The sequence below is a fragment of the Marmota marmota genome, unplaced genomic scaffold, assembly GCF_001458135.2.
Source record: "Marmota marmota marmota unplaced genomic scaffold, marMar, whole genome shotgun sequence".
In the NCBI taxonomy this organism is placed as follows: Eukaryota; Metazoa; Chordata; class Mammalia; order Rodentia; family Sciuridae; genus Marmota; species Marmota marmota.
The window spans coordinates 1422218-1435663 of record NW_026000143.1 but is presented as its reverse complement, the minus strand read 5'-3'; the positions used below and the strand labels follow the sequence as shown (position 1 = coordinate 1435663).

At 52.2% G+C, this 13446-nt stretch overlaps 1 protein-coding gene across 1 annotated transcript in view; it reads left to right on the top strand.

Annotated features, from left to right (window-relative positions):
• The first annotated feature begins 128 nt into the window (after positions 1 to 128).
• Positions 129 to 13446, top strand: part of Acad9 (acyl-CoA dehydrogenase family member 9) — a 22508-nt gene continuing 9190 nt past the window's right edge. The window contains exons 1-8 of the mRNA XM_048786258.1: positions 129 to 149; positions 3323 to 3416; positions 5678 to 5779; positions 6848 to 6954; positions 8354 to 8454; positions 9166 to 9244; positions 10053 to 10227; positions 12931 to 13083. Coding sequence (XP_048642215.1) covers positions 129 to 149; positions 3323 to 3416; positions 5678 to 5779; positions 6848 to 6954; positions 8354 to 8454; positions 9166 to 9244; positions 10053 to 10227; positions 12931 to 13083 — 832 coding nt within the window. The remainder of the gene's footprint in view (positions 150 to 3322; positions 3417 to 5677; positions 5780 to 6847; positions 6955 to 8353; positions 8455 to 9165; positions 9245 to 10052; positions 10228 to 12930; positions 13084 to 13446) is intronic.

The window sequence follows — 13446 nt, the reverse complement described above, 5'->3', positions numbered from 1 at the left end:
GGCCACAGGGGTCACCTCATACTTCTTTGGGCTTAGTCAAAATGCGATCTGATCCTGTGCCCCGCAAAAATGTTATTCCCTGGCTCTAGATCGTTCTGTCCCAGGTGTCAGGACAAACCCTTAGGTAGATGGCATTACAGAGGCAGAAGGTGGGACTGGGACCAGGAGTGACCCACCCTGCTCGGAAGGGCAGAGCTAGCAGCTTTAAAATGAGGGAAACCATCTTCCCCCCAAAGGGGAAGTGGGTGTGTGGGTGCTTTGTCCTGGGGCTGTCTGACTCCCAGTTGTGCAATGAAGAAAAACTGGAATCTCTTAGTCCTCTTTCAGTCACTAAGCCACTGGCACCTTGTCCCCACCCCCACTTCATATCCGTGGTGCTTCCCAGAGAAGAACAGACAGATTGGAGGACACACTGACACAGAACAGTAGCCAGAGGAGAACTTTGACCCCTGCAGGTCACCCACCCGCCCGTCATGTGTGCCCACTACTCCTGACAATGGCCACTTCAGTCATTGCACACCAGCCTTCTCATCCACTCAAGGGTATTCATTTCCTTTCTCTTCCATATCGATTATTTTCTCTATTGAACCATTCAAGCTTTGTCCCTGACATCAAAGTCAGCCGTGACCTCCATGATGCCACATCTAAGGATCTATTCTCAGTCTTTCTCCTCCTAAGCCCACGGGTGGCCCCTGACACAGTTCAGTGCTCTGTCTCCTTGGCTGCACTCCATCCATCTACCTTCTGGAAACCAGTCTCTCCCAGTGTCCTGTGCTGGTTTCTTCTTGGCTCCTTCACCTCTAGCCGATCGCCCGTGGTTCCCACCAGCCTGATTGCAGTTGGCCTTTTCTAAGGTGCAGCATAAGAACACCTCTTTGCATCTATAATTACCCTCTTGATGGTCTAGTTTAGTGTCCTGGCTTTAAATGCCATCTATGTCCTCATGACTCAAACTTGCTTCTCCGGCCTCTATTTCTTTCCTCGATTCTAGACTTTTTTGGTCTACCTTTCTGCTCAGAAGCTCCATTTCGGGGCTGTAATGGGCATCTGTAATTAGGATATCTGCTGGGGTTTATTTATTTAGGTTTTGCCATCAGGAATTGAACTTACTCAGTGCTTACTCACAGAACCCCATCCCCAGCCCCTTTTTATATTTTATTTAGAAATAGGGTTTCACTGAGTTGCTTAGGGCCTCACTAAGTTGCTGAGGCTGGCCTCCACCTTGCGATCCTCCTGCCTCAGCCTCCTGAGCTCCTGGGATGACACACATGCGCCACTGCGTTGGGCTGTATCTGGGAGTTTATTCCTGGTCCCCATGCAGTCCTGCACCTCCCACTAGCCCAATTTTTCCACAGCTAATAGAAAGGCTTTGCCAGTCTCCTGGCGTCACCTTTGATTCCTCTTATTCTCAGAGTTCACGAGTTTTCTGTACCTTCGGGTCCTCTTTAAACCCGACCGGTGTTAGGTACCTTCCCTTCATCGACCCTGAATCAGGCTGCCACCATCTGCACAGCATTCTGGGTCTTGAGCAGGTCTGTGGCACCACTTAAAACCTCAGAACAGGGACAGATCTTCCAGACCCTCAATCCAGGGATTAGCACACTGCCCTCAGTTGTCCTGCTGTCCCTGGGGGCACCACTGGGATAAATGGAAGGTCACCTGCCATGAGCAGCCTTGGCTTCCTGAGTCTTAACACGTTTGGCTTCTGTCTTAGGTGGCTGACGGGCAGGGCTTGCTGCTCTCTAAACTTGCAAACTCCCTCTGGGATGCCCCCCATTCCCTTCTGGTCTGATGGTGTCAACGTTTGCTCTTTCCCACCCCGGGACCTCCCTCCTGCAGCAGTGATCCTTTGCTGGTGGCTTTCAGGGGCCAGCCTGCCTTTTGTCCTCATCCCGAATCGATACCCCTCAGGACACACAAGGCCCAGACGACCAGGGAGGCCGTGAACACAAATATGACCAGGGCACTTATGGCCTCTGTGTCCTCGTGGAAAGGGACAGCTTTGTGCTAAGGCTGCCCAGTGAGAGTCACCTGTGTGTTTCCTCTCTAGACCCCTGGATGACAGTGTCGTGAGGGGAGATCAGGGGTTCCCACCAGTTCAGCTGTTACTTTGGTTAGGGCCAAAACCCTGCAGTCCTGGGGCCAGAGAGGAGCAGACGGATTGGAGGACACACTGACACAGTTCAGTCAGGTGACTGATTCGAGGTGCAGGGTACAGGGAGGTGGAGGACTCGTCTGAAGTACCTCCTGGGTCACGAGGTGACCTGGGTCCCAAGAGGAAAGGCAGAGCTCCTGGCCCTGACTTATGGTTCCTCTTATTCTCATCATTCCTGTGTTTTCTGTCCCTTCTGGTGATCCATCCGGGCTAGGCCGCTGTGTGTCCAAAGCCACATCCTCATGTCACGGGAGCAGCCGAAGTGGGGACTGGAACCCGGAAGGCCCGTGGTGCAGGCCACTGCCAGATGAATTCAAAAGCCAGCAGGGCGTCTTGGCCTCGTTGGCTGTTCACGGTGACAAATCAGAGCCTGGAAGCTAAGTCACTCTGTAGGCCACAGCTGTGGACAGGAGCAGAGCCAGAATCAGACACTGAGATTTAGTTCCTGCATCTTGCAGCACACTTGACCTGTTTTGAATGTCCCAGGTGCTTTTGAAATGATCAGGATCATGTGAGATTAAAGTGAAATTGGCTCAGAGAGAGGCCTTGGAGTTGCACAACCAGGCCTCGCCCCGTGACCACACCCTGCACACCCTCAGCACAGGGAGCCTTGATCAGTCGCAAGAGGAATAGTGGGATCCTCCTCTCTGGCACAGTAAGCTCAGGGAGTCACTGGCAGTGGCAGGAGGGACAGCAGCTCTGGGGAGTCAGGCCTGGCAATCTCAGTGTGTTCTCCAATAGCAGCCTTTTGTTGAGGGGAGGGGGACCAGAGAATGAACCCAGAGGCCCTCAACCCCTGAGCCCCATCCCCAGCCCTATTTTGTATTTTATTTAGAGACAGGGTCTCCCTGAGCTGCTCAGGGCCTTGCTTTTGCTGAGGCTGGCCTCCAACTTGTGATCCTCCTGCCTCAGCCTCCCAAGCTGCTGGAATTCCTGGTGGCACACACCTGGAATCCCAGCAGCTCGGGAGGCTGAGGCAGGAGGATCACGACTTCAAAGCCAGCCTCAGCAATTTAGTGAGGCCCTGAGCAACTCAGTGAGACCCTGTCTCTAAATAAAACACAAAATAGGGTTGGGGATGGGGCTCGGGGCTAAGTGCCCCTAGGTTCAATTGCCAATACCAAGTAATAATAATAATAATGCTTAGTAAATGTTTGTCATTTTTAGAAAGGAGTCTTCCCATTTCCAGAGGTTAGCCAAGATGAACTTAACGAAATCAATCAGTTTGTGGGACCCGTGGAAAAATTCTTCAATGAAGAAGGTAGGTGTGGTTTCCTCATCATTTCTCATTTTCCTTGTAAGAGTGATTGCATCAGTAGTTTTTCAAATATATATTTTAGTTGTTGGTGGGTTTTATTTTATTTTTACGAGGTGCTGAGAATCTAACCAGTGCCCCACGCATGCTAGGCAAGTGCTCTACCACTGAGCCACGGCCCCATCCCACATGGATATTTATATTAGGAGCAGCATCAGTATAAAGTTTCATTAATTCATAATACTTTGCTTTAGGGACCATACAAATTGCTGCTTTATTAAAAGCTACCAAGATTCAGGCTCAGTGCTGCACGCCTATAATCCCGTGGCTCAAGAGGCTGAGGCAGGAGGATCCCAAGTTGGAGGCCAGCCTCAGCAACTTAGCGAGACCTAACCAACTCAGTGAGATCCTGCCTCAAAATGAAATATATAAAAAAGGGCTGGGGATGTGGCTCAGTGGTTAAGTGCCCCTGGATTCAATCCCTGATACCAAAAAACAATAAAAATTTAAAAATAAACAGTAAAAAGTTTTTAATGTGGATAAAGTGCAAGTTTTTTCTTTGCTAGTTTGCGCTTTTTGGATCGTATATGGGAACACCACCAGGTCCATAACAATTTTCGTCTGTCTTTTCTTTTCAAGTTCCGGAGTTAGATAACTCTTACATTTAGATCTGTGATGTGACCCAGGTTAATGAGGTCTGTGGCATGGGGTAGAAGTTTGAGGATGTCTTTTTGGGGGTTTTGAAACAATGGGACAATATCCAACTGTTCAGCTGCGCTTACTGTAAAGATTATTCTTTCCCCATTGAATTAACCAGACACCTCCATCAAAACTAGATGGACCATTTAGGTGTGGGTCTGTTTTGAATCCTACATTGTCTCCTGTTCCCACAAACATCCCCTTGACCTATTTACTGGGCCTTCTAATAAGCTCAGAACTGGGCAGTGCTGGCCCTTCAGCTTGGCTGTCTTCTGAAGTCATGTGGACTCCAGGCCCTTTGGACTCCCAGGGAGTTTTAGAATCAGCCTTCTGTTCTCAGCAGGCCTGCGGCATTGGCTGTGGTTTCAGAAAGTTCATGAATCAGCGTGATGGGGAACTGAGAGTACAGCATCTTGGCCTATCTCCCCCTTTATTTAGGTCATTTTATTTTCTCTTAGTGTTTTATGCGTGGGGTTTTTAGTGTGTAGGCCTCGAATAATTTGTGCCAAAAATTCTGGATGGGGGTGCTGAGGCTGGGGCTCAGTGGTAGAGCACTTGCCTAGCATGTGTGAGGCACTGGGTTTGATCCTCAGCACCACATAAAAATAAAGTTCACTGACAACTAAAAAATTTTTAAAAAAAGGGGGGGGGGAGGTTCTATGTGGCACACGCCTGCCATTATAGTGGCTCAGGAGGCTGAGGCAGGACAAAGCGATTCTCAGCAATAGTGAGGCCCTAAGCAGCTCAGTGAGACCCTGTCTCTAAGTTAAATGCAGAATAGGCTGGGGACAGGGCTCAGGGTTTCAGTGTCCCTGAGGTCGATCCGCATTAACTCTCCGACACACATACAGAAAAGCATTACTGTAACACATAGGAAGGACACACTTTCTAATGCTGTGCTAGAGACTGTTCCCTTTTGCACTCGTGGGTGTGCGTGTTGATGGGGGATGGATGAATCGATGCTGATCAGACTGGAGGCTGAGGCAGGAGGATTGCTAATTGGAGGCCAACCTCAGCTTACCCTAAGCAATTCAGCGAGACCCTATCTCTAAATAAAGTATAAAAAGAGCTGGGGCTGGGGCTCAGCCTGCAGACTGTGGTGACACCGTGGAGGCTTTTGGACAGTGGGGTCGAGGGAGCCCCAGTCACTGCCTGGATGGGGATTGGCCTGGTGTTGCAGCCATACACCAGGAGTTGTGTGCCTCCCCATCTCCTGGACGGTCGAGTCAAGCGTGTGCAGGCATCTGCATCTCATAAGCATGGAGTTGACCGCCATCTCACATGGCTAAGGCACCAGGCGACCAGTGACCAGGTCAGCAGACAGCCACCTAGCCCTGCTGGCTTTACACCACAATTCTACAAACTACATCAAATCAAGTCAGTGATTCAGTGTGACCATCACTAGACAGTTTTGAGAATTTTCGAGAATCCTTCTAGAAATTTCGAGTAGTTTTGAGAAACTGCTGGCACTGGGGTCAGATGCTCTGTCAAAAACATTCTGCATCTCTTTCTCGGCATGAAGATGGCTTGCTCATATTTTGTTTCATCAAGACGTTTTCTTTTCTCAGTGGATTCTCAGAAAATTGATCGGGAGGGGAAAATCCCGGACGACACCCTGGAAAAGTTGAAAAGCCTGGGCCTCTTTGGAATGCAGGTCCCAGAAGAATATGGTAAGTGGAGGAGCCACCCCGGCTGGTGTGGCTCGTCAGGGTCACTCTGCATTTCCCTGAGAGGCTGCTGTTCTGAAGGTACACCACCTAGACCAAATGGTGGCCCTGGTCCTTCGCCCTGCCTGTTCCTGGGCCTTGCTGGGGCAGCCTCCACCAGCCATAATAGAGGCTCTGCAGATGTGGGCGAGACAGGGCTCCGTGGTGCTTTAAGGGTCAGGCACATTTCCGGGCTGCAGCGGGTCCTTTGCAGACGCACTGTTGAGTGTGTTTCACGAGTTAGACTTTCCACAGCCATCCATGGAAGACTCTCTTTCTGTTCTCTCCCCTGCCTGGCCTCTAGGGAGACCTTACTTCCTGCAGCAGAGGACAGGTGCTGTCAAATCTGTACCGTACTTTCCTGCTGGTCCCTAACCTAGATATGGTCCATGCTAAGACCAAGGTGAAAGTTGAGGTCAGATCAGCATTCAGACTGGGGATGTGGCTCATTGGTGGAGCGCTTGCCTAGCATGTGTGAGGCATGGGTTCGATTCTGAGCACTGTGTATCAATAAGTAAAAAATAAAAGTCCATTGACAACTAAAAAAATATTAAAAAAAAAAAAAAGTTGGAGGCCACCCTCAGTAACTTAGCCAGTCTCAAAATAAGTTGTTTTTTTTTTTTTAAAAAGTGGGGTGTAGCTCATAGGGGAGATACTTGCCCAATGTGTATGAAGCCCTAGGTTTCATTATGATTTTTTTTTGTGGGGAACTGGGGATTGAACCTGGCACGCTTGACCCCTGAGCCCCATCCCCGGCCCTTTTTCTATTTTATTTAGAGACAGGGTCTCACTGAGTTGCTCAGGGCCTCACTAAGTTGCTGAGGCTGGCCTCTAACTTTTGATCCTCCTGCCTCAGCCTCCTCGGCCTCTGGAATTGCAGACATGTGCCCCCGCACCCGGTGTGGTTTTGTTTTTTTAATGGTGATCCAGTTTTACTTACATAATTCAAAAGAAATAAAAGGCAGTGAAACCTTTTGCCTTAATGGGAGGAGGTGGGCTGAACTGTGACTGACACTGGTCCCTCCCTCCTAGGTGGCCTGGGCCTCTCCAACACCATGTACGCTCGTCTAGGGGAGATCATCAGCCTAGATGGCTCCATCACCGTGACCTTGGCAGCTCACCAAGCCATCGGCCTCAAGGTCAGATGCTGGGGTTTCTCCCTGGGGCTCTCTGAAGGGGACAGGGGGCAGGGTCATGGTTGCCCCTGTGAGTAGGACATCAGGCCTGATACATCGAGGTCCTGGAGGGTGAGTCCACCTCCATGCCACTCGCTCTAGCCACTCTCAGGACTCGTGGTCACCATACGTGTGGCCTCTCCTTGGCCCATGTAGCAGTGACCCTCCGCTCATGCCATCCCTTCACACTAAACCCCCATCCTGCCTGCCCGGCTCTGACCCCTTCTTTGAGAACGAGGTGGAATGTTCTGCAGGCCAGGAGCGGGCTCCCTGGGCTGTCCCCCGCTGTGTGTGCACCTGACTTCTTACCCCACTGGGCCAGGCCCAGGGACACACAGGTCTCAGTGGCAGTCCCATGAGGGTTCCCTCTGCTCCGTGTAGACATCAGGGAAGAGACCCAGCCTAGCTGCCCTCCCCAGAGAGCAGGGGACCCTGGGGACACTGGCTGCGCATGGTCCCAGCCCTCCCACATCTTCACCTCCCATTATCCAGAGCACCTGCTAGGAGGGGGCAGCCCCCACTTGGAGATCACAAAGTGGGGACTCAGAGGAGGGACAGTCCAGGCCCTGGGCGCCCTGCAGAGGAAGGGTCAGGATGAAGGTCCCAGGGTCTAAGCCCAAAGCACTGCCCTGAGGCAGGTGCAGGAGGGGCCTCTCAGCAGCCGGCCCCCACCTACAGCCGTCAGCTCTGGGCACCTGCTGTCCTGTTTGGCAGGACATCAGCATTATCCTCACGAGGGACATCAGGACTCACTCTCGGCTCTTCACAATGGCGATTGTCAGGAACACAAGTGATATAATGTTAGCAAAGATATGGGGGAAAGGTTCATGCACACAGTGCTGGGAGTGCCAGTGGTGTCACCACTATGGAAAGCAGTCTGGAGACTTAGGTACCAGCCTAGGTGCCCCTCCACAGATAAATGGATAAAAGAAACGGTGGACCATATACACAGTGGAATATTACACAGCCTTAAAGAAGGATGAAATTATGGCATTTGCCAGTAAATGGATGGAGCTAGAGACGATCGTGCTGAGTGAAATCAGCCAGTCCCCAAAACCAAAGGCTGAGTGTCCTCTCTGATATGGGGACGCTGACCCACAATAAGGGGGGGACAGCAGTTCACTGGATGAGACGCAGGGGAGTGGAGGGAAGGGAGGGGAGGGGACTGGGAGAGACAGGGGAATGAATGGACGTCACTTTCCCATGTTCACAGAGGAACCCACGACCAGGGACACCCCACAGCAGGTCCAGCCACAGGAATGGGAAGTCACACCCCGTGTAGGTGGGACATGTCCCAGAATGCACACTGCCGTCTTTTGTAGCCAAAAGGAACAAATAAAAAATGTCTGTGCGTTTCTTTTAGGGGATCATCTTGGTTGGCACCGAAGAACAGAAGGCCAAGTACCTGCCCAGACTGGCGTCGGGGGAGCACATCGCCGCCTTCTGCCTCACGGAGCCAGCCAGGTCCGCCCTCCCCTGAGCCGACTCCCGCAGCCACGGGCCATGTCCAGGGCTCCCTGGGACAGAGGGCTGTTATCAGGAGTGGCTGGCCTCATTCCGTCTCCACCTGAGGCCTCGCAGAGACTTGCAGCTGCTCTCTGGCCACTTCTCTTACCTCTGTCTAATTTCTTATTCCCAACGAGACCCATCAGCCTCTGTCACCCCAGTGTTTGTGACTGACAGTCCCCTTGGCCCTCGGGCGTCCAAGCACCTTTCAGGACACGCGGCGCGCGCGGTGGGTCTCCATCTTCAGATTCGGAGCTGGAGGTTCCGTGGGGGGCGTCACACAGCTAGATAGGGACAGGGCTGGGTAGGACTCAAGTGTCTTGTGACCAGGCCACACCTAATGCTGCCTTCCTTTACTCGGGAACCTGGAACGGTCATCCAGAGACAGGATCTTGCTGAGTTGCTTAGGCCCTCGCTGAGTGGCTGAGGCTGGCCTCCACCTTGCGATCCTCCTGCCTCAGCCTCCCGAGCTGCTGGGACGACAGACGTGCGCCACCACACCCAGCTTTAAAGCTGACCCTGTGTGTGGTCTGACCCTGTGTTTAGAGGCTGTGTCGCCTCCTGTGGACTTGACTCCTAAGACCCTCCATTTCCAGGCTCTCGGCCGACTCTGGTGTATTCCCAGGGTTCTTCTCCCCACGTCTCACCCACGTCTCTCTGTCCCTGCAGCGGGAGTGACGCCGCCTCCATCCAGACCAGGGCCACGTTAAGTGAAGACAAGAAGCACTACGTCCTCAATGGCTCCAAGGTACAGCCTCACCACCCCGCCCTGTCAGGTCTTGGTGGCCGCCTTCACTGCCACCACTGGGCCTCTTCCTGTGCGCAGGTCTGTGACCCTCTGGTGACTATCCAACAGGTGACTGCTCCTCCGTTTTCAGGAGCAGTGCTCAGTCCTTAAGTGGCTTGCATGGGTCCTCTGTCCCTTTGGTGACAGAGCCAGGCCTGGCCACAGTGTCCCTGATGCAGGACTCCCAGCTGTGCCCAGAGCCAGAAGTCTTAGTTACATAGAATTTCATGCATCCAGAGGTCTGGGACGGTGCCTGTCCTTGACTGAGCACAGGCCATCAGGTCCCCTTTCACAGCTGGCTGGGTCTCTTCCATCAAGATGGCCTCTTGACTGCATCTGTCACAGTTCAAACACGGACCCCTAAGAGACAGAGAGCTGGGATACCATTATCGCTTTCTTACTATCTAGTCACCATTCAGATTTCCCAAATTAGCTCATGCCTCTTGAATCAAGGTCAAAGTAAAGCACATGCCTGTCTTCCCAGCAGCTCAGGAGGCTGAGGCAGGAGGATCACAAGGAGGAGGATGAGGCAGGAGGATCGCACCATGGAGGCCAGCCTCAGCAACTCAGCGAGACCCTAAATAAATATATAAATAAATAAAATATATAAATAAATTGTAAAAAAGGCTGGGGACAGGGCTCAGGGGTCAAGCACCGCTGGGTTCAATCCCTGGTGCCAAAAAAAGATGAAAAGTTCCTTGGTTGGGGCCTCACAGGTGGTGGTAGAGCCGAGAGGAGTCTCTGAGGACCCCTTGCTCTCTGTCCTCAGGTCTGGATCACCAACGGGGGACTGGCCAACATCTTCACTGTGTTTGCCAAGACTGAGGTGGTCGATTCCGATGGCTCAGTAAAAGACAAGATGACAGCTTTCATAGTGGAAAGGGACTTTGGTGGCGTCACTAATGGGAAACCGGAGGATAAATTAGGCATTCGGGGCTCCAACAGTAAGTCGTGTGGGTGTCTATGTGTGTGTGTATGTGACCGTGTGTGTCTGGCCCTCTGCTCTGTCCAAATATCCAGGTAAATAAGATTTAAATCCTTATGAGCCAGGTACGGAAGCACACACCTGTAATTCTAGTGAGTCAAGAGGCTGAGGCAGGAGGATCACAACTTTGAGGCCAGCCTCCACATTGAATTCTCAGCAATTAGCAAGACTCTGTCTCAAAATAGAAAGGACTTTGGGTGCAGCTTGGTACTCCCTGGGTTCAGTTCCCAGTCACAAATAAATAGTTTGGGCATGAAGTCATCATTGTTGGTAGAAGGCCATTGAAGACTTCCCTGGTGATAGGTGAGCTCCTGGAAATCACTCATTCGTTCTGCAGTCACCAGCTGGGCACCGCTCTGTGTGTTAAGCTTTGGTGGCTTCCAGAGGGATAAGGCCATCAGAGGAACAGAGATTACAAAGGCCGACAGCCAGTGTCCTGGGTAAGCCAGTGCGATGGCGCACACCTGTCATCCAAGAGGCTCGGGCGGCTGAGGCAGGAGGATCACAAGTTGGAGGCCAGCCTCAGCAACGGTGAGGCCCTGAGCAGCTCAGCAAGACCCTGTCTCTAAATAAAATACAAAATGGGGCTGGGGACAGGGCTCAGGGGTCGAGTGCTCCTGGGTTCAATCTCTGGTACCAAAAGGAAAAAAAAGTGTCGTAGGTAAAATCCTAGGACAGGCCACCCCCTCGTTCGTGGCTGGAGCCTGTGTCCTCTCGCATCCCCTCCTGCCCTCCCAAGCCTGCCTGTTGTCCCTGCTGAGCGCCGTTCACTGGGGACAGGTGACCTTTGTTGTCCTGCACCCATCCACCCATCCTAGGGTCCTCCTGCCCCCTCTAGTGGAGGTCTCAGTGTGCCTCCTGGAGGGGACCGCATGTTCCCACGGGCACTCCTGGGCCCACCTCTGTGGGGACCCTGCCTTCCAGGTGGCAGAATCCCACACAGCAACTCCCTGCCTGGGGCCCAGGGAGCCTGAGCTCCAGGGGAGCCCTCCGCACAGTCGCTGTGGGGCCGGGGACAGGCGGTGCAGAACCGGGCGGTGGAGGAAGGGGCTGCTCTCGGCCTCACCTCGTCTGCACCTTGGCTTTGGGCTCAGGAAGTCGGAGGGCGCGGTTTTGTTCTCCCCTGTGGAAGCTGGAGGGAGATGAAGGGCCGCTGAGGCTCACCAGGGGAGTTTGACCACAGAGCCCTGTCCCCAGCCCTTTTTAAAACTATTTAGAGACAGGACCTCGCTAAGTGGCTGAGGCTGGCCTCCACCTTGCGATCCTCCTGCCTCAGCCTCCCGAGCTGCTGGGATGACAGGCATGGGCCACCGCGCCCAGCCTGAGTCCTGCTTTTATGTATGTAATGGATGATGCAGTAACTTAAATAATGATAATAATAATAATAATAGAAGGGAAATCCATCAAGTACAGCAAGTGGATCAGGGGAGGGAGGAGGAGGAGGAGAGGGAAGGTCCTAGATGAAGCAAATTATGTCACGCGCATGTCCAGCTGTGGCCCAGGGAGTCCCAGTGTGAAGTATAATTATAAAACACCAGTTAAGAATTTTTTTAAAGGTCTTTATTAGTTATCGATGGACCTTTATTTATTTGTTTCTATGAGGTGCTGAGAATGGACCCCAGGGCCTCACGCACGCTGGGCAAGTGCTCTGCCCCTGAGCCACCGCCCAGTCCCCTCCGCCACCTCTCTCTCTAAAGACAGCCTGGCAGGTGCCTGGGGCCAGCTCTGCGGGGACCCCATGTCCACAAAAGTTAGGGGGGGACGGTGCTGCTGATATTGAGCAGGGCCCATGAGAGAAGGCCGGTGGCACAGGTGACATCAGGGAGCCAGCAGTTTCTAGTTTCATCTCCCTGACCAACACCCGAGCTCCACCAAGACAGGAGCTCTGCCCTGTCCTGTCCCTGCATGTGCTGAATGGCACAGGGACACCGCTCAGGGGACACCCGAATCTGAAATGAGTTAGCTTATTGCCCGGCCAGGGACACTTCTGCCACCCGCAGCGGCCTGTCACAGAAGTGCGCCAGGCTGTCTGTGGTCCAGTATTTAAGGAAGAAAACCACATCCTATGGAGTCTGTGAATAGCATGCAATTCTGTATTTTATTTAGAGACAGGGTCTCACCGAGTAGCTTAGGGCCCTTGCTGAGTTCCTGAGGCTGGCCTCCAACTTGCAATCCTCCTGCCTCAGCCTCCTGATCCACTGGGATTGTTGTCCAGGATCCAGGGTTCAAGGGCTCAGAAAAGCAGTGAGCAGAGCAAGTCGGACCCCACATCCTGAGTCCAAGTACATTTGCAGATGGATGAAGCACAGAAAAACAAAGATTTTTTTAAATGTTTATTTCTTAGTTTTAGGTGGACACAATATCTTCATTTGACATTTATGTCGTGCTGAGGATGGAAACCCAGTGCCCCTTGCATGTAGGCAAGCGCTCTGCCACTGAGCCACAACTCCAGCCACAAATTTTTAACAATTCTTAAAACAAAGATGGAGTCACTATGGCTCTACTTACTATTTTAGTAATGCATATTTCTTGATCTATAATCAATAACTTATCAATTGTGTGGATTGATCCAGATCTTAACAGAATGAGTGCACCACATGCCTAGGGTCCGGGGGACAGAGGTTTGCATTTGTCCACTAAAGTCTTACATTTCATATTTCAGCTTGTGAAGTCCATTTTGAAAACACCAAAGTCCCCGTGGAAAATGTCCTTGGAGAAGTTGGAGGTGGTTTTAAGGTGAGTAGCTGGTTGAGCCCCACGTGGTGGTCCCACTTTCTATCCTGTCCCTGCTCCTTGGTCCAAAAAAAAAAAATGGGTGACCAGTCAAACCCAGATAAAGGAGTCTTTGCTTAGCCCTGGACTTCCTTCCTCACAAGGCCTCCCTCATCCTGAGAAAGGGAAGGGACTCCTGTCCCCACTGGGCTCCAGAGAAGCTAACACACAGCCCTCAATCTGGAGTCCCAGCCCCAACTGTTTGGATTTCTTCTTTTATTAAGAAGCAATTCCCATGACCTCAAATTTGCCACCGTAAGACACACACGTCTGTTGTCTTCAGCGTACTCAGGACGCTGCGCAGCCGTCCCCTCTGACTGCAGGACACCAGGGCAATGTCACCAGAGTGATGCCATGTCTCGGGCCCCACCTTTCCCCTGTGCTCTGGGAACTACCTCTTGACTGC